The sequence below is a fragment of the Prinia subflava genome, chromosome 24 (assembly GCF_021018805.1).
Source record: "Prinia subflava isolate CZ2003 ecotype Zambia chromosome 24, Cam_Psub_1.2, whole genome shotgun sequence".
In the NCBI taxonomy this organism is placed as follows: Eukaryota; Metazoa; Chordata; class Aves; order Passeriformes; family Cisticolidae; genus Prinia; species Prinia subflava.
Genome location: NC_086270.1, coordinates 467,581 through 484,465, shown reverse-complemented (window position 1 = coordinate 484,465; position 16,885 = coordinate 467,581). Strand labels below are relative to the sequence as shown.

General features: G+C 61.3%; 3 protein-coding genes across 3 annotated transcripts; all 3 read right to left on the bottom strand.

Annotated features, from left to right (window-relative positions):
- Nucleotides 1–3,160: 3,160 nt before the first annotated feature.
- On the bottom strand, nt 3,161–7,684 carry GPN2 (GPN-loop GTPase 2). The gene is made up of 5 exons (XM_063418813.1): nt 7,131–7,684; nt 5,311–5,467; nt 4,876–5,036; nt 4,178–4,308; nt 3,161–3,720 (listed from the first exon to the last, which is right to left on the bottom strand). The coding sequence occupies exons 1-5, from the start codon at nt 7,545–7,547 to the stop codon at nt 3,648–3,650; spliced, it is 939 nt and encodes a 312-aa protein (XP_063274883.1). The 5' UTR covers nt 7,548–7,684; the 3' UTR covers nt 3,161–3,647.
- A 989-nt stretch (nt 7,685–8,673) lies between these two features.
- Nucleotides 8,674–13,321, bottom strand: GPATCH3 (G-patch domain containing 3). Its single transcript, XM_063418790.1, has 7 exons — nt 12,955–13,321; nt 12,307–12,713; nt 10,870–11,044; nt 10,092–10,151; nt 9,723–9,844; nt 9,427–9,554; nt 8,674–9,062 (listed from the first exon to the last, which is right to left on the bottom strand). Exons 1-7 carry the CDS (start codon nt 13,301–13,303, stop codon nt 8,843–8,845), a joined length of 1,461 nt encoding a protein of 486 aa, XP_063274860.1. The 5' UTR covers nt 13,304–13,321; the 3' UTR covers nt 8,674–8,842.
- A 646-nt stretch (nt 13,322–13,967) lies between these two features.
- On the bottom strand, nt 13,968–16,866 carry NR0B2 (nuclear receptor subfamily 0 group B member 2). The gene is made up of 2 exons (XM_063418815.1): nt 15,401–16,866; nt 13,968–14,874 (listed from the first exon to the last, which is right to left on the bottom strand). Exons 1-2 carry the CDS (start codon nt 15,924–15,926, stop codon nt 14,603–14,605), a joined length of 798 nt encoding a protein of 265 aa, XP_063274885.1. The 5' UTR covers nt 15,927–16,866; the 3' UTR covers nt 13,968–14,602.
- Between the last annotated feature and the right edge of the window lie 19 nt (nt 16,867–16,885).

The following is a 16,885-nucleotide window of genomic DNA, read 5'->3' as shown; positions in this document are numbered from 1 at the left end:
ACAGGGGGGACATGCCAGTCCTGAGCCCTGGCATGGCCAAATCCCAGCCCACGGAGTGCCAGGGACCCCTGGGCTCTGGGGAAAATGAGGCACAGGCAGGGACGTGACCCCTGCAGGGACTGTGGGGTACCGGGGGCCAGGGGCTGGCCTGGGCTGCAACGAGGTTACACCAGGGCTCTGCTGTGGGAAGCTGGGCTGACCAGGACCTGCTCAGCCTGGATGGGACACCTGGAACAGATCCCAGCAGAGCCCCCTGCCCTCCCCAGTCCCTCCCCAGCCCCATCACAACATCCCCTGGTGCTGCCTTGGCCCCCCTTGGCTCCCTGGGGGTCCCCAGAGGTGTCAGGTCTGGTGCCAGGGTGGGCTGGAGCCCACGGAGGGACCCCAAAGCTTGGCCTGTGCCTGGCCCCGAGCAGTCCCAGGCTGGGAACTGCCCCAGACCTGTAATTACCCAAACAGGGGCAGCCGACGGGAAAAACGAGCCCAGGGCTGGCGCTAGCCCCGACCTGGGGACACCCGGACTGGTTAAACTGGAGAGTGGCGGGCTGGAGCTGGGAGTGCTGCTGCCCAGGACGGGCTGGTGGGGCTGTCTGTCCGTCCCTGGGGCTCTGGGCTCTCCCAGGAGTTAGCTGATTTCAACAGCTCCCGAAATTGCAGCTTGGCTGGGCCGTGGGGGAGGATGGTGCTCCCCAGCTCCCGGCCGGTCCCGCAGCTTTCCCAGGCTGGCAAGGAGGGGAGGCCCTGGGTCCCCAGGACACTCCTGGGAGAGGCTTGTGCTGCTGGGGAGTTCTCTGGGGTCCCTCTGTCCCCCTGCTTTACACAGGAAAGGCCAGGGAGACATCGGGACCTCGATCCCCATCCTGGTCCTTGTCCAGTGGCTGTGGAATGGTCTCGGCATCCCTGAAGGGGCATCCAGAAATGCACTCAAACAGATCCATTTTAGTGTCTTAAACACCATTAGAGCAGAGGGACTGGGTGCCCCAGGGTGCTTCCCCCCTCGCAGTCACTGCCCCAGCAGGGTCCTGGCACAGCCCCCACACAGGGGAAAAGGCCACAAAAACAGGTCTGTGAGGGGAGCAGGGGTGTTCTGCTGCCTGCAAAAGGCTCAGCCCGTCCTGAGTGGGAGCTGCAGGACCCACAGCCCACAGCTGTCCTTGTCACCAGCTCTGGCAGCCTCTCCCCGGGCTCTGTGCCCAGGGCTGGGGCAGCACCGGTCTGGGCACCCAGACCTGGGCTCTCCACGGCCTCGGGCAGCTCCTGCCAGGCTGGCACCAGGGCCTGCTCTGGGGCTGTGGCGTGTCTGAAGAGATTTTTTATCTCTATTAGAAAGCACCACTTGATGGGGGAACTCAGCTTTTGGGACAGAGCCAGAAATCAGGGCTGGGACCCAGGAAAGCCCAGTTCCGTGCCTTTGATTGATGCTCAGATCCCTGCATGCCCAAAATGCCCTGCCGGGTTCAGTCCCACGGTCAGGGTGGGCTCAGCAGGTAGGACCAGCTGGGCAGAACGCGGGGCCCCCTCCCAGTGACTCATCCTGGCCCTTGGCCCCGGCGATTGCTCAAGGCAGCGACAGGAGCCAAAGTGTCACCTCCCCGAGGGAGCCTCAGTGTCCCCTCCCTGCCGGGGCGTGTGAGGCAGGAGCAGGCTGACTTTCACCCCTGCATTTCACACCAGGGGCTGCAGCCTTCCCTGTCTGCTGCTCCCCCTGAGCAGGAATTGTCCCCTCTGGGTCGTGGGTCTCTGTTCAGCCCTGTGAGAAGCTCCTTGGTGCAGAACCGCTGCAGTTTGGGGGCTGAAGCTCTCCGAGACCTCAGCATTTCGTGGCTTGAACACAGCAGAGGATCTGTGACCTGAGCTGAGCGGTTTCCATGCCAAGGCTGAGGCTGCAGATATCCAAAGCATTCAAATAAAAAAGCCAAAAAGCCACAAAAGCTTTGATGACTCTTGTGTAGCTCAGCCTGACCTGACCATACCCTTTTAAGCCACCAAATCTCTCAAAGCCATGAAAAAGCCACTATAAAATTAATATTTTTATGACCCTGTCTCCCACCCCTTCACAGAAACTACAGAGCTCCAAAACAACCAGGACAAGGCCACGAGCCACAGTGTGAGGGTGGAATTTCAGCTCAGTTATGGTTAGATTGGCTTCCAGAGCTTCCAGCAGCTGCTGGGTTCCAGCCAGGAATACCCAGGGAAATTCCTGGGCTCTTGGGAAGACCTGAGGCACTGGCAGCACACTGGGACTTTGATATCTGCAATCTGTTCCATCGGGAAGGGTCTGGGTGAAGCACAAGGATGTCTGCATCTCCCTGAGCTCCTCCTCATCTCCCAGTCCTGGCTACAGAGTTGGGAGATGTGGGAAAAATTCATTTGAATTCCTTGCCCACCTGCCAAAGGCCCCGTTCACATTTAGATCCATTGAGGATCCAGCCTCCAGTCCCACTGCCAAGGGACAAACCATCCTGTGAGAAAATCCTGCGTGTTTTATGCAAGATCTTGGGCAAGAGGCGATGCTGAGTCTGCAGAGCTGGGCTGGGAGAGGCGCCCGCTCCCGTCCCGTGTGGAGCCGGAGGCACTCGAGGCTCCCTGACGTGGGACCCCTCCTGTCACCCCCCAGCCCTCCTGAGCCTGGAGCAGGGACCAGAGCAGGGGCACACGAGGCTCAGAGCTGCTGCCAGCACTGGGGGCTGCAGCAGGACAGTGAGAGGGAATTCCCTGGGCAGGAGGGGAAGCCCCGGGATCTGGGACGTGGAAAAAGCAAGGCCAGAACAAGGAAGGTGGATGAGGACACACAAGGCTGCTCCTGGGAAAGGCCCGAGATGCAAACCATGAGCTGAGTCACACAGGGGCTTTCTTAATCCAAAGCCTCCCAAAGCCCAGCTGGCATTTTGTGTGTTGTGCTGTGTGCAGCCCAGCTCCAGGCTCCGGATCCCTGCTGGATCAGCAGCACTGACCTGTTCTCTGTCCCTCCTGTTCTCTGTCTCTCCTGCTCTCTGTCCCTCCTGCTCTCTGTCCCTCCTGCTCTCTGTCCCTCCCTCCCCCGGCAGACCCCAGCCTGCTCCCAGCACATCCGACGCTCCCACTGGAGGCGCTTTGGCCTCGGGCTCTGCAGCTCTCTTGGGTTTATTTATTCAGCTTCAGCAAACTTAGAAGATGAAAGTGAGACCGAGGAGTGTTTTATTAAGAAAGAGTCCATCATTATTTCTAAGAAAAAGAAAAACAAACATCTTCCTGTCCTTGAGTTGGCGTGGAGGCGTCTTGGCCTGGATTCTCCTCGGAGCGTGGGGCTCCTCCTGCAGCAAACCCAGCACTGGAGCCTCAACTCTCACTGCACATGAGGCAGCTCCAGCTGATTTTTCTTTCTCTGGATCTGTCTTGGTCATGATGGAGGAGACTTTATCTCGTTTCTTTTCCTTGCTCTCCCTGCCTTCCCTGGCTCAGTCTCTCTGTTCCTAAGGGAGGACCCTCAGACTCCCCCCTTCTGCCAAATCCCTGCTGTGGGCAGCAGGCCTGAGGCTCCGGAGGTCAAACCCCCCCAGAGAGGGAGTCCAGACTCTGCCTGGAAAGGCTTTCGGTTGCTCTGAGTCACAGCTGAGGCCCGGGTAGGAAAAGGAGAGGTGTCAAAACAGAGGAGGGGGAAGGGCGTGTCACAGATCCATCACCTCCTCTTCCACGGCTTTGTCCTGAGATTGCACATACTTCTCCTGCACTGCCAGCGTGCTGATAACGCAGTAATTAAGGAAAACGAGGGGCTGGGCTCAAACACTCCCTTCTGCAGCAGCTCTGAACGTTCCCAGCCAGGAACCAGCCCAGCCTCACATTAGCCCGAAGGCATCAGGAAGAGGCGGCATCACCTGAGTTACTTCAGGCTCTGCCTGATCCCAGACCAGACAGGTCCAGGAGAATCAATTCTATGGTTTGAAGGAGAAGGAAAGAGCCCATCCAAGGGAGGGTGAGAGAGAGGAAAGTGCCAGAAGATCCCTGACACGTTCACGGTATCAATTAGCAACAGCTTTGGTGGGTTTGGTGAGGGTTTGGTGAGGACAGGCGGGGCTGGGCACTCCCACTCCCCACACTGCATCACCCACCAGATGAGGTCAGGAGCGACCTGGGCCTACAAATCCCAGCCTTTGTCCCCCAGGGAGAGGGAAATAAAGCTCCACACCACAGAGGATACGAAGAGAAGTGGAAGTCAGCCCCCACGGCCGCCGACATCAGCGCCTCCAGGCTGCGCTGCTCGCGCTCCCCGAAGGAGAAGCCGTTGGCCTTGTCCACGGCCTGCATCACCCGGCGCATGCTCTGCTTGTCCTGGGGGGACACGGCCCTCGGAGCTGCTCCTCCCCACAGGCAGCAGCTCACGCTGGGCTGTGCCTGTTCTCTGGGGCTTTGGGCTGCCCTGACAGTGCCCGGGGCGCCGGGACACAAACAGGGACAAACAGGGACAAACAGGGACAAACAGGGACAAACAGGGACACTGCTGCTGGCTGGGTGACACCCTCCACCCTCTCATTCCCTTTCATCTCCTTGTCCCAGCCCATCTGCCTGTTGACACTTTTGCCAACTGCCTGATTAAGGACATTTCCAGCCCTCCCTTCCCAATGTATTCCTCCCAATCTTCTCATTATTCCCTGCTCCCTAACTGAACAAGGTTTTAGGTGATCCTCAGCCCAGATTTGAAATGCAGGTCAGATCCCAGGACACAAGGCCCAGGTAGCCCCAAGCTCCTGTGCCTTTTTCTCTCCTTTGGCTGCCACAGATCATTTACAGGTCTGGGTGTGTTTCCCTGTTTTCCAGCCCCAAGTCTCTTCCCTGCTGTGGCTTGAGCAGGCAGAGAGCAGCAGCTGCAGGTGCAGCAGCTCCCTGCTGCTGGCTCACCTGGACGTTGAGGGGCACGAAGGACACCAGGCTGTAGTCCTCGATCACCTCCACCAGCTTCTCGTTGAGGCGGCGGAAATTCCTGAAGAAGGGATCGGAGGCCAAATGGTCAACAAGGTAGGAGAGGTCCAGGACCTCGGTGTAATAATCCAGGTTGAAGGCTGCAGGGAAACAGGGAGCTCTGAATACAGCTGGAGCCTGAAGAGCACAGTCAGACCTACAGCAGCTTCCCAGCCCCCATTCTCACACAGCTGACGTGCTCCTGACACGACCCAATTCCACATCCCCCCCCTCGAATTCCTCCAGGTGTCCAAGGCCAGAACGGAGCTCTGAGCCACCCTGGACAGTGGAAGGTGTCCCTGCCCACACAGGGAGGCAGAGGAGATGGGGTTTAAGGTCCTTGCTCCCAGGCTGAGGCTCCCGGGAATTCCTTACCCAGCTTCCCGTACTGCTCGATCAGGTCCATCTTGGAGAGGACGTTGACGTGGGGCAGCTCCACGTGCAGCATGGTGCAGAGGGAGGTACAGAGCACCGAGATGAACTTCCCGGGATCTGTGCAGTAGTGGGAATCCACCAGGTGCACGGCAGCCAGCTGGGCAGCGAGGGCACAAAGGGACACACGAGGTCAGAGCTGTGACCAGCCCAGCCCTGCTCGTGGCACAGCGTGGAAGTGGCCACAGGACAACCTGTCCAGACCTGACTGCACCACCTGGGGAAATGACCTCCCACCTCCCACAAAACACAGGATCAGAGAATCCTGGAATGGTTTGGGTCAGAGGGACCCTAAAGCTCACCTGGCCCCACCCCTGCCAGGGCAGGGACACCTTCCCCTGTCCCAGGCTGCTCCCAGCCCTGTCCAGCCTGGCCTTGGGCACTGCCAGGGATCCAGGGGCAGCCACAGCTGCTCTGGGAATTCCCTCCCCACCCTCACAGGGAACAATCCCTCCCCAATCTCCCATCCAGCCCTGCCCTCTGGCAGTGGGAGCCATTCCCTGTGTCCTGTCCCTCCAGCCCTTGTCCCCAGTCCCTCTGCAGCTCTCCTGGAGCCCCTCTGGGCCCTGCCAGGGGCTCTGAGCTCTCCCTGGAGCCTTCTCCCCCCAGGCTGAACACATCTCCAGGTATATGAAGTGTCTACTGCCACATTCCCACCATGGACCACCATGGATTCAGACCCAGGGAGGGGCTGTGGGGAGGCTTTTAGAGCTTCACCAACAGCACCACAAGAAACTTCAACCTGCAGCTGCTCCCCCTTTTCTCAGGGTTTCTCTCTCTGCAGCTGAAGTTTCCACACTTGTCTGAACTCCGCAGGGTTTTGGGGTGGGAGCTGGGGCAATCCCCTCCTGAAGAGCACAGCTCTGTCCAGACCCCCCTTCCCAGGAGTGCCCAGGCCACTGAGCAGCAGCAGCAGCACCTTCTGCTGGGACAGGCAGCTGTGGTTTGCATTAATAATTAATAATTACACTAACGAGCAGACTGATTCCCTGGTTTTGTGTGGCTGTAACAATGTGGTCCCAGAGCTGGGGAAGTCACTCCAAGTCAGGGCTCTGGGCTGAGTCACAGCAGCAGAGCCCAGCCAGTCTGGGGCTCCCAGGCAGGCGTGAGCACCCGGGAGAGCAGAAACCAGCCCTGTAAATGTCCTATTTTAGCAACTCCAGTTCCAGGTCCATTCATTCCAATGAAAATAAGCTCTAATGTGCAGATTCCCAGCGACATTCTCACACAAATGAAGCTGCCCTGCCTGCCCAGAGCACCCAGGGTTTCACATTCGTGCTGTGGCCCCGAGAGCCGCAGAGCAAGCGCAGCGTCAGCAGCTCCGGGGCTGCTCTCACCTGCAGCTCCCGTTGTGCAAGAGCCCAGGGCACATCCCACGGGCTGCAGGGGCCCTGCTGGGCTGCAGGAGGGGCCTGGCACGGCCCCTGCACTCCTCAGGGCAGTGCCAAGGCTGCCAGCACACACAGAGCCAGCTCTGGATCAAACACCCGGGCTGTGGGGGGGATCCTGGTACTCCCTGTCCATCCCTGGACGTGTGCAGGGACAGGCTGGGGTTCCCTGGTCTAGTGCAAGGCGCCCCTGCCCATGGAATGGACTGGAATGAGATGGGCTTTGAGGTCCTTCCCAGCCCAGGCCACTCAGGGATATTGTGCGAAGTGTGAGGAAGGAATCTGTGCTCCTGCCCCCAAAATTCCCCTCCTTCCCTGATAAAGCCCTTCACATGAAAGGCCAAAAAATTCCCAAGGACAACAGCCCATCCCTACCCTGAAATTCCACTTGGCCAGCTGGGCAAAGACGTTTTTCAGGGCCTGGTGGTGGGTGTAGAGCTCCACCTGGCCGGGGCAGTCGAAGAGGACGTAGTGTCCCCTGAGGGGCTGCAGCCTGTCCCGCAGCCAGTCGGCGTTGGCCTCCAGGTACTCCATGCAGTAGATGAGGCCCCCGTTGGGGCCCAGCCCCAGGCTGCCCATCACGTCGGGCAGGGTGACCAGCTCGGCGATGTCCAGCGCGCAGGGGCCGGGCAGCGCCTCGTTGGCCGGGTCCAGGTTGACCACGGCCACGCTGCGGCCCAGCCGGCCCAGGAAGGCGCCCATGGCCTGGCAGTAGGTCGTCTTGCCCGAGCCCGGCGGCCCGATGACCACCTGGCCAAAGGCCAGCGCGCTGCCCCTGCTGCCCTCAGACATGCTGGCTCATGCTCTCCTCCTGCCGCGGTGACTCCTCCCGTGCCCGGTAAATCCCCCGGTGCCGGTAAATCCCCCGGTCCCGGTAAATCCCCCGGTCCCGGCACCCCCCGGTGCCGCACGCCGCTCACCGCCGCGGTGCCCCCGCTGCGGGTCCGGGTGCCCGCGGGCCCCGAGCGCCGCGTTCCGGGCGCGGAGCGGCCGCCGCGCCCACCGCGCCCCCTGGCGGCCGGGGGGACGCGCGGCCCGGCCCCGGCCGGGACTCGAACCCGGGACTCGAACCGGGGACTCCGGACACGGGCACGGCGTGTCGCGGGTTCGAGTCCCGGCGCCGCCTCTTGTCCCTCCAGCACGGCCCCAGCCCCGCTTCTTTCCAAATCACAGAATCAATGGGACTGGAAAAGGCCTCTGAGACCATCGGGTCCTAACTCTGACCAAACACCACGGCACTGAGTGCCACGCACAGTTTTTCCTTAAACACCTTCAGGGACAGTGACTCCACCACCTCCCTGGGCAGCCCGTTCCCAATGTCTAATCCCCCTTTCTGTGCAGAAATTCTTCCTAATGTCCACCCGAAACCTTCCTGGAGCAGTTTAAGACAATGTCCTTTTGTCTTGCCACTGACTAACAAGAAGAGCCAGACTCCCACCTGGATCCACGCTCCTGCCAGGTAGACGGAGGAATTCCTTCCTGCATTTTCTCCCCTCACCCCTTTAGGAAGCCACACAGGGCCTGGCCTGCACCATTCACACTCAGCCTCCAGCACGGGGTCAGTGGGACGGGGCTCTCCCCTCCGCCGGTGCCTGGGCCAGGAGAACGGGCAGAGCACCTTGGAAAGCACCCGCTACCCACAACCACGGGCACCGCCTCCCCGGAGCTCCTGCAGGCTGCCAGGAAAAGCCTTTCATCCCCGCCAGTTTCTCCCAGCAGTGTGGGATGGCCACACCCAAGGAACGCTGGCTCGGGCAGCGGCAGGACAGTTACTGTGCCCTGTCTGTACTTGTCCTTCCCTGGCTCTCAGCCTCCCTCAGCTGCGAGTTCTGCTTTTTCAGCCTCACAAAACACACACGTCTGGTTGATTCCAGCACAAAAATAAGTTTTAACCCCCCAAAATCCTTCCCTATTCACCATTTCCTTTCATTTGAACGGTTCAATTGGGGGAAAAAAACCCCACCGTGGCAATTTTTATTACAAATCTGTAGTTTCAGTAAAAATAAATATATAAACACCCTGCTACACACTCAGACCAGGAGCCAGCCTGGCCTGGGGAGCAGGACAAAGGCTGTGGCAGTCCCTGCTCATTGTGGCTGGGCCCTGAGGCTGCCCAGGGCGGGGTGGGAGGCTCGGACAAAGGCCATGTCCTGTCTGTACTTCATGGCCGTGGGGGGCTGGCGCCGGAGCAGCTGGTCACCCATGTCCTGGGGCTCGGGGTCATCGTAGATGGTGGAGATGACAACAGAAGAGTCCCCACGGGGCTTCTTCTTCCTGATAAAGGTTGGCAGCTTCTCCCCATGGTACCTGGAGGGAAGCAGGAAAGGTTTGGTTGGAGGTTGCAGAGGCCATCAGGGATCCCTGTGCTTCCCAGCCCGTTTCCTGGAATGGTTTGGGTTGGAAGGGACCTTAAACCCACCCAGTTCCACCCCCTGCCATGGGCAGAGACACCTTCCATAGACCTGCAGGGTTCCAGCCCTGCTCCACCAGGAGCCTGGATTGTCAGGAAGAGCAGCCTGTTTGGCCATGGAGTGGAATTCCCCAGCAGTGCAGGGAAAGGCAGATCCCTGGGATCCCCACTCAGGTCCCTTGGCAGCCTCTCAGCTGCTGGGAGCCCAGAGAGCCTGGGCAGAGGTGGGAACAGGGGCTGGGAGGGCACTCAGGTACTCACCCCAGCCCCCTCTTGCACCGGGGGTTCTGACCCTCGTTATCCAGAGCTTCGGCTATCCCAGAGTTGCTGCTGCCCAGGCCCAGCCCCTCTGTCCAGCCCTGCTGCTCCAGGACCTTCCTGCCAAAGCCCTGGGAGAGGGGAAAAAACCATCACAGACTTGCTGGACAAACCCCACCCTCATCTCCCCAGAGCCTTCTGCCCTCTCCCCACAGCCAGGAGCTCTCCTGCTCCTCACTCACACCCTGCAACACCCCTGGCACAGCCCTTCCTGCCCTGGGCAGGCGCCCAGAGCTCACCTTGGTGTGTCTCTCGAAGGTGCCAATGTGCTGCCCTGACACAGATCCATCCTCCAGCCCATCCCGCAGCCGCTGCTCCAGCCACATCTGCACCGAGTCCCGAGCATCCTTATCCCCTGCAGCTGGGGAGAAAGCAGCCAGAGTCAGCACAGCTCAGCCAGGCTGCTCACCACCATCATTTTCCCCAAAGCACCAGCAGAGGAGGCAGAACCTGTTCTTTTTGGCAACCCTTGCTGCCAGACCAGAAAAACGCTGTTTCAGGTTCACTGCAACAGCTTGGATGCTTTCAAAGAACGACAAAGAGCTCCCAAATTGTGCATGGTCAGAATTTCCCTGGTCCCCCCGGGCTGGGTGGCTCAGCCCTGATACCTTTGTCATAGTAGACGCTCATGTCCACGTCCCAGTCGTCGGCTGTCTGCTCGTCAAAGTCTGCCAAGAGAAGGGAAGCAGCACCTTTGGTGAGGTGTGGCACAGGGGAGCTCTGCTGGTGGCCCAGCTCCCTATTTGCTCCAACAAAATGTGAACAAATCACAGAATTATTGAGGCTGGAGATCTGCAAGACCATTCAGTCCAAATGTGACCAGTTCCCACCTTGTCCCCAGACCACGGAGTGTCCAGTCCTTCCCTGGACACCTCCAGGGATGGGGACTTCACCATTCCCTGGGCCTGAGCGCCCTTTCCATGGGGAAATTCCTGCTGATGCCCACCCTGAGCCTCCCCTGAGGCCGTTCCCTCTCCTCCTGTCCCTGTTCCCTGGGAGCAGAGCCCAACGCCCCCGGCTGTCCCCTCCTGTCAGGAGTGTGCAGGGCCCCCCTGAGCCTCCTTTTCTCCAGGCTGGGCACACCCAGCTCCAGCCCCTGCCCTGGACAGCCCCAGCCCCTCCAGTCTGTGTTGCAGAACTGGACACAGCACTGGAGGTGGTGCCTCAGCAGTGCCAGCACAGAGGAAATGGCACCAGGGACTCCCCAAATCCCACTGCCCACCCAAGAGGCTGCCAGCAGCACCACGGGGGTCTCTGGGGGGTTCCTGGTGACCAGCTCAGTGCCCAAGGGAAGGCTCAGCAGCCTTGGCACGGTGCTGGTGGCTGCAGTTGACCTGCACCCTTTGTTTAACCCCGTGGGCTCAGCGACACAGACACCCAGGTCACCTCCGTCCTGCTCCTGCCAGAACTGCGCGTCCGTGTAGAACACGAGGCCGGATCCGCCCTTCTCCCACTTGAGCTCGATCTCCTCCTCGAAGAGCCGCTCCCGCACCCGCTCCTGCTGCGCCACGTCCTCGTGCAGCGCCTCGTGCCGCTCCCACTCCTCACACGTGTCATTGTCCTGGGGGGACAGCCGGGGATGGGGCGGGGGGCACTGGCACAGCCCCCTCCCCACCACCCCTCACATGTGTCACTGTCCTGGGGGATGCTGGCACAGCCCTGTCCCCACCACCCCTCACACGTGTCACTGTCCCGGGGGACGCTGGCACAGCCCCCTGCCCACTCCCTGACCCTTCCCAGCGCCATCCCTGAGCCATCCTGAGCTGGCAGAGCCCGGCCCGCAGCGCTCAGGCCCCGACACGAGGGATGAGCTCATCCCTGACTCACAGCACTGCCAGAGTCAGCAGCAGGAATCCCACAGTACACCCACCCCACAGCCCCACCTGCCCCCACCGATGCCCATTTAAGGAGCAGGCGTGTTGGACCTGCAGTCAGCACTAGCAACGAATTAATTCCACTGCAGCTGATCCCTGAGGAGATTGCGTGGGCTCCCAGGAAGCAGCTCCTGGCACAGCCACAGCTCTGCCTGCCCAGCTCTGGGCACAGCCATTGCCAGGCAGGGAACAGCCAAAAGAACGGCTGCAGAGCCAGGAGACAGCCTGGGAGAAGCAGCTGGAGGAGTCTGTTCAGTCTGGAGAAGAAAAGACTGAATAAAAAGCTGGAAAAAGGAGGGAACAAAGCGCCCTCAGTGCCACATGTTGCCAGGAGAACTAATGGGGTGGAACTGCAGCAGAGATTTGGCATCTGAGTTAATTCTGGCGGAGGAGAGAACGGGAATGGCTTGCCTGGGGATGTGTAATGACAGAGGTTTGGGAGAACAGGCCAGACAGGCGTCTGCCAGGGAGAGGGCTGGGAGGGCTCCTGCCCTGCCCAGTTCTCCAGAAGCCTTTGTCACCAAAGACATTTTCCTCAGCGTGACTAAACTCCAAGAGCAGGAGCATCCAGGGTCAGCCCTTGTGCAGCTCTGCACGTCACTCCCAGCACAGACTCCCTCTGTCCCTCATCTCCCTGCAGAGCAGAGCTGGGCCCATGTGGCAGGAGCAGGGCAGGCTCTGCTGGGCAGCACCACCCTCCCCTCTGCTCCTCCTCGGGTCAGACCCTTCGGGATCAACCCCTACAACCACCCTGAGCCATCGGGGGGGTTCAGGCCCCCTGTCCCTGCCCCGAGGGGCTCAGGGCACCAAGGGGTGAACAGCTGTATTCTAAAACTGTTTTTGACAAGCCATTTATCCAACTAAGACATTTAAAATGGGCTCTGAGAGTGGGATCTGCCCTCACAGCTCCAACAGCTGAGCCCAGATGGTGCTGGAACATTCCACTTACATCACCTGAGTTTGACTCCTCTTCCTCCTTCTCCTGCCCCTCCTCATCCTCCTCAGGCCGGGCTGGCTGAGTCAGCCCCGCGGGCTCCTCTCCCTCCACGATCTCATCCCCCGCAGCCGTGTAAACTCTTTCCTCAGCCACCGTCTCAGTGCCGTGGTACTGGAAGGGCACGTTCCCGTACCGGCGGGAGGAGCCCGTCCTGGGGAAATCCAGCTGCAGCTTCTTGATGACGCGGGGGGGGAGCCTGCAGGCCCGGATCAGCTCCAGGAACACGCGCAGGGGGGTGCCCACGTTCCCGAAGGGCATGAAGGATGGGGGGCTGAACTCGGGCAGCCGCCTCAGCTCCGCCTCCGTGACAGATTCCCCGGCAGCCGCCCCGGCCGAGCCGCCGGGAGCCTCCTCCGGGCCTGCGGGACAGAAGGGATGGTCTGGGGGCTGCAGGGCAGAAGGGATGGTCTGGGGGGCTGCAGGGCAGAAGGGATGGTCTGTTGGGGTCCCACATCCCACCCGGGGCGGGTAAATCCCGGCGCTCCCGAGTGGGAGGGGGATAAGCAGAGCCCCCACGGGCTCCTCCTGCCTCGGAGCAGATTTAAAGCGTTAAGGGAGCTCCACGAGCAGTCTCGTCCCGGGACCCCCGCCCGCCCGTACCTGTCCCGGGGTTCAGGCGGACCCTGCGGATGAGGCAGCGGCCGGGCAGCGCGGCGCCGCCGGGCCCGACCCAGCGCTTCCCCGAGTACATGCGGACGAAGCGGCGGGCACGGCCGGGCCGCACGGACACCAGGCAGGAGCAGGTGCGCGGCGCCGAGGCCCCGCCGCCGCCGCCCGCTGGCGGGCGCTCGGGGCGGTGCCGGTAGTGGAAGCAGAGGAAGCCGCCGGCTTCCAGGAACTGGTTGAAGTAGGCTCGGAGCTGCGCGGAGCGGAGCGAGGCCGGGATGCCGCTCACCAGGCAGTACCGGGCCCCGCCGCCATCACCGGCCGTGCCGCTGGGCGCCGCCATCTTGGACCGCCGGCGCTGGGCGCGCGGTGATGACGTCACGCTACTGTGGAGGGCGCCGCCTGGTGGCGGGGGAGAGTGCGGCGGACCGGGCGTCCTGAGGGGTCACAGGGGACAGAGGGGACAGAGGGACCCCGGGGGGTCACAGGGGACAGAGGGGACAGAGGGACCCCGGGGGGTCACAGGGGACAGAGGGACCCCGGGGGGTCACAGGGGTCACAGGGGACAGAGGGACCCCGGGGGGTCACAGGGGACAGAGGGGACAGAGGGACCCCGGGGGGTCACAGGGGACAGAGGGACCCCGGGGGGGTCACAGGGGACCAAGATATCCCATTATGGGGGGGTTTAACAGGCCCTGGGGGTACCGGGGGGGTCGCAAACCCTGAGGGTGACACTCCCAGGGGTTTCAGGGCTCAACACCTGGAAAGGTGCCACGTGGGGCTTGCCCTGGGAATTTCTGTGTGCTGGGAGCACCCAGGGGCTGCTCATCCAGGAGCTCCCACTGACAGCAATCAACCTGCCTGCATTGCCAGATGGATTTTTATGGAAAATCCCTTCTTATTCCACTCTATCTTTTCCACGCCTGCAGTTTTTTCTGCCCACCCCAAATTCGACACCTTCACAAAAAAGGCACCACTGTGTTCCAAAACACCAAACATTTTATTAAAAAAATAATTTATTGCATCTTATATACAAACCACTTCAACGTTCACTTATAAAATACTGACAGCTCACCTGCTGGAGGCAGCAGGAGCGAGTTTTCCAGGTGTGCACCTGGCTCTGACTCCGGGAGGGAGGTTTGGATCTCCCACTGAAGCAGCTCTGCTCGGGTTTAACTTTTCACAGACAGGAAAGCCCAGAGCCCCATGTGAGCTGCAGTAGGTTTAGGCGCTCCTAAGTGCTCTTAATCCTGTTGTATTTCATGGAATTACAGAGGAAAGACAGAATCTAAGGAAAAAGAGGGGTGAGTCTGTACACCCTGTAGGATTTAACACTCTGGCATTTTCCATGGAGAAATTTCCTGAGCATTTCTAAGATTCCAAGCACGGAAGCCAGACCCAGAGTAATTCCACAGTGTTTGCCCTCGGGCTGTGATCCCACTGCAGCCCTCAAGCTGAGGACAGCCCTCACTGCTTGGAGTTCACAAATGAATAAAAACCGGGAGCAGGGCAGGAAAGCCCTCACCCACAGCCCCTCCCCGGACTGGAGACCGGCCCAGGAGGGGCAGGGGCTGCTGTAGAATCTGCTGAGGCAGGGATCCTGCAGCCCCCGCGGAACACAGAGCTCCTGTCCCAGCCCCGCTCAGCGGGGCAGGGGCAGCCACGGGCCCTGTGGCCAGCCCGGCACCTCGAAGAGCATCTCTGCCAGCAGCTCGCCCATGTCGGCGTCGCCGATGAGGGGCCGGAAGAAGAGGCCGGTGACGAGGGCGGCGGGCACGGCGCGCAGAGCGGAGCTGGCCCGCAGGATGCGCGAGAAGCGGCGCTGCCCCTCGGGCTGCAGCTGCTCCCGCAGCGCCCGCTGCGCCTCCCGCTGCAGGCTCCCGATGTAGAGCGGAGCCCTCAGGCCTGGGGTGTCTGCGGGGGACACAGGGAGAGAGGGAAGTGAATAAGGGAAACAGCCCCAGGCGATCCCACTGCCACCCCTCCCCAGCTCTCAGAAGGGATCTGCGGCCACGCTAAGGAGATGCACGCAGCACTGCTGAGGCCTGGCTGCTCCAGGGATGCCGTGTGAGGGAGGGAAAGCACCTAACAGGGACAATCATGCTTTAAAATTAAAGGATTTATTGTCTGCAGGGCAGGCAAAGGTTTTGACATCCTTCCTTCCTGCTTCCCAGTGCATTTGGGAATGACCATTTAGGGAACACTGACCAGCCCTCTCTTCTCTCACACCTGCCCATCTCTGAGCACCTCCAAGCCATGAGGTCTGTGTTCACCTGGGCAGGTGAGCACCCTATCCCTGGACGTGGCACTCAGTGCTCTGAGCTGCTGACAAGGTGGGCAGTGGCACAGGGTGGGCTCGATGGTCTTGGGGATCTTTTCCAGCCTCAGTGACTGTGAGAGGCCGTGATTGTGTGTCCAGCCACGAGGGCCTGGCACTCACCCGGACTGAAGAGGATGGCTCCCCTCAGGTAGGTGTACTCGTTGGGGCTCAGGTCCAGCCTCCAGAAGCTGTTGAGGCACCACTGCAGGCGCTGCACGGCGGCCAGCGTGGGCTGCGTCCCCTCGGGCTCCTGCCCTTTGCTCTGGCCGCTGAGGAGGATCTTCTTGAGCATGCTGGGGGCCGGGGCCTCCGTCACCTCGAAGGTCACCATGCCCTGCACCAGCCCCAGCAGGAAGAGGGGCACCCAGCAGCCGTGCAGCAGCAGCAGCTGATCCTCCCGCGGCAGCAGCTGGAAGGCGGCCACGTTCCTCACGAAGCTGATGGTTTTGAGCAGCACGTCGGAGGCGGCCCGGCAGGTGAGGTGCGGCGCCGCCAGGCACACGGCGCGGCGCTGGTGGCACAGGCAGCGCTGCCGGGCCCTGCCGGGCTGCAGCTCCTGGCTCAGCAGGGTGTACAGGATGGCGGGGGGCTTGTCCCTGCTGTGGCACCGGCACCGCTCACACTCCGTATCCACGCTGGTGCTCATGGCTGAGCCGGGTCCTCGTCCAGACTCAGTCACAGGGAGAGAGGCGTAAAATCCAGAATGTGTCACGGGCCGGATCGTCCCCGTGCTCCCAGCCCCACCAGCCCTGCCTCTGCAGCCGGCTCTTATAAGGCCGGGTCACAGTGAACACCCCTCCGCAGCCTTGACCGCATGATTAAGCAGCCCTCATTAAACCACCCGACCAACCCCGTCGTTGCTGGGCTGATTGGCCGGGCCAGGCGAGTTCCTGGCGGTCAACGGCCGTTTTCTCAATGAATCGCAGGGAGGGGTTGCGGGGCCTTATCAGGATTACCCAAAGAGGATAAACAGAGTCATTAGCCCGGGCTGTACCTGGCACCAAGGCCCGGGAGCAGCTGTCGCTGCCAGGCCGCACAGACAAACACGGGCGCTCGTCTGCGTTCAACGGCCCCGGCCTTGGAACAGCAACCTGGAAGTTGTGTTATCAGCAGCTGTTTGCACGGCCTTGCCCGACAGCCTCTTGTTGTGGTGGAGGAAGAGGAACCTGGTGAACCGCCAGGCTGCGATGGGCCCAGGGGCCGCGACTCTCAGGGGAAACACGGGGCTGGGAAGGGAAAACGCTGCCATCTGCAGAATGAGAGAAAAGCAAGGAAAAAAGGCCACAATTCCCATGTTTTCCCAATGGAAAGGGACCCAGAGGAGCTGGTCGGCAGCAGCTGAACAGGAGCCAAAGCGGGCAATGATTGTTCAGGGGGCAACGCAAACCCCGGGCCCAGCTGCGGGCCCCGCACTGCAAGACACACATTGAGCGTGCCCGGGGCAGGGAAGGGGGCTGTGGAGGGGGCTGCAGCCCCAGCAGCGGCGGAGGGAGCGGGGGAGGCTCAGCCTGGCAGGCTCCGGGAACCTTCTCGCCCTCAGCCCCGCACAGGAGCGGCCGGGCCGGGCCCGCACCGCCCGTCGCCATAACAACCCCGCCGCGCCTC

Bases quoted from the DNA above. Each gene is read 5' to 3' on its own strand.
- GPN2 (XM_063418813.1), bottom strand. From the start codon at position 7,547: ATGTCTGAGGGCAGCAGGGGCAGCGCGCTGGCCTTTGGCCAGGTGGTC. The intron at 5,037-5,310 runs GTAAGGAATTCC...GTTTCCCTGCAG, and splicing joins CGAGCAGTACGGGAAGCTGG to CCTTCAACCTGGATTATTAC. The intron at 4,309-4,875 runs GTGAGCCAGCAG...GTGTCCCCCCAG, and splicing joins TCGTGCCCCTCAACGTCCAG to GACAAGCAGAGCATGCGCCG.
- NR0B2 (XM_063418815.1), bottom strand. From the start codon at position 15,926: ATGAGCACCAGCGTGGATACGGAGTGTGAGCGGTGCCGGTGCCACAGC. The intron at 14,875-15,400 runs GTGAGTGCCAGG...TGTCCCCCGCAG, and splicing joins AGCCATCCTCTTCAGTCCGG to ACACCCCAGGCCTGAGGGCT.
- GPATCH3 (XM_063418790.1), bottom strand. From the start codon at position 13,303: ATGGCGGCGCCCAGCGGCACGGCCGGTGATGGCGGCGGGGCCCGGTAC. The intron at 12,714-12,954 runs GTACGGGCGGGC...TCTGTCCCGCAG, and splicing joins CCGCCTGAACCCCGGGACAG to GCCCGGAGGAGGCTCCCGGC. The intron at 10,152-10,869 runs GTGACCTGGGTG...TTCTCTTGGCAG, and splicing joins CTGGCAGGAGCAGGACGGAG to ACTTTGACGAGCAGACAGCC.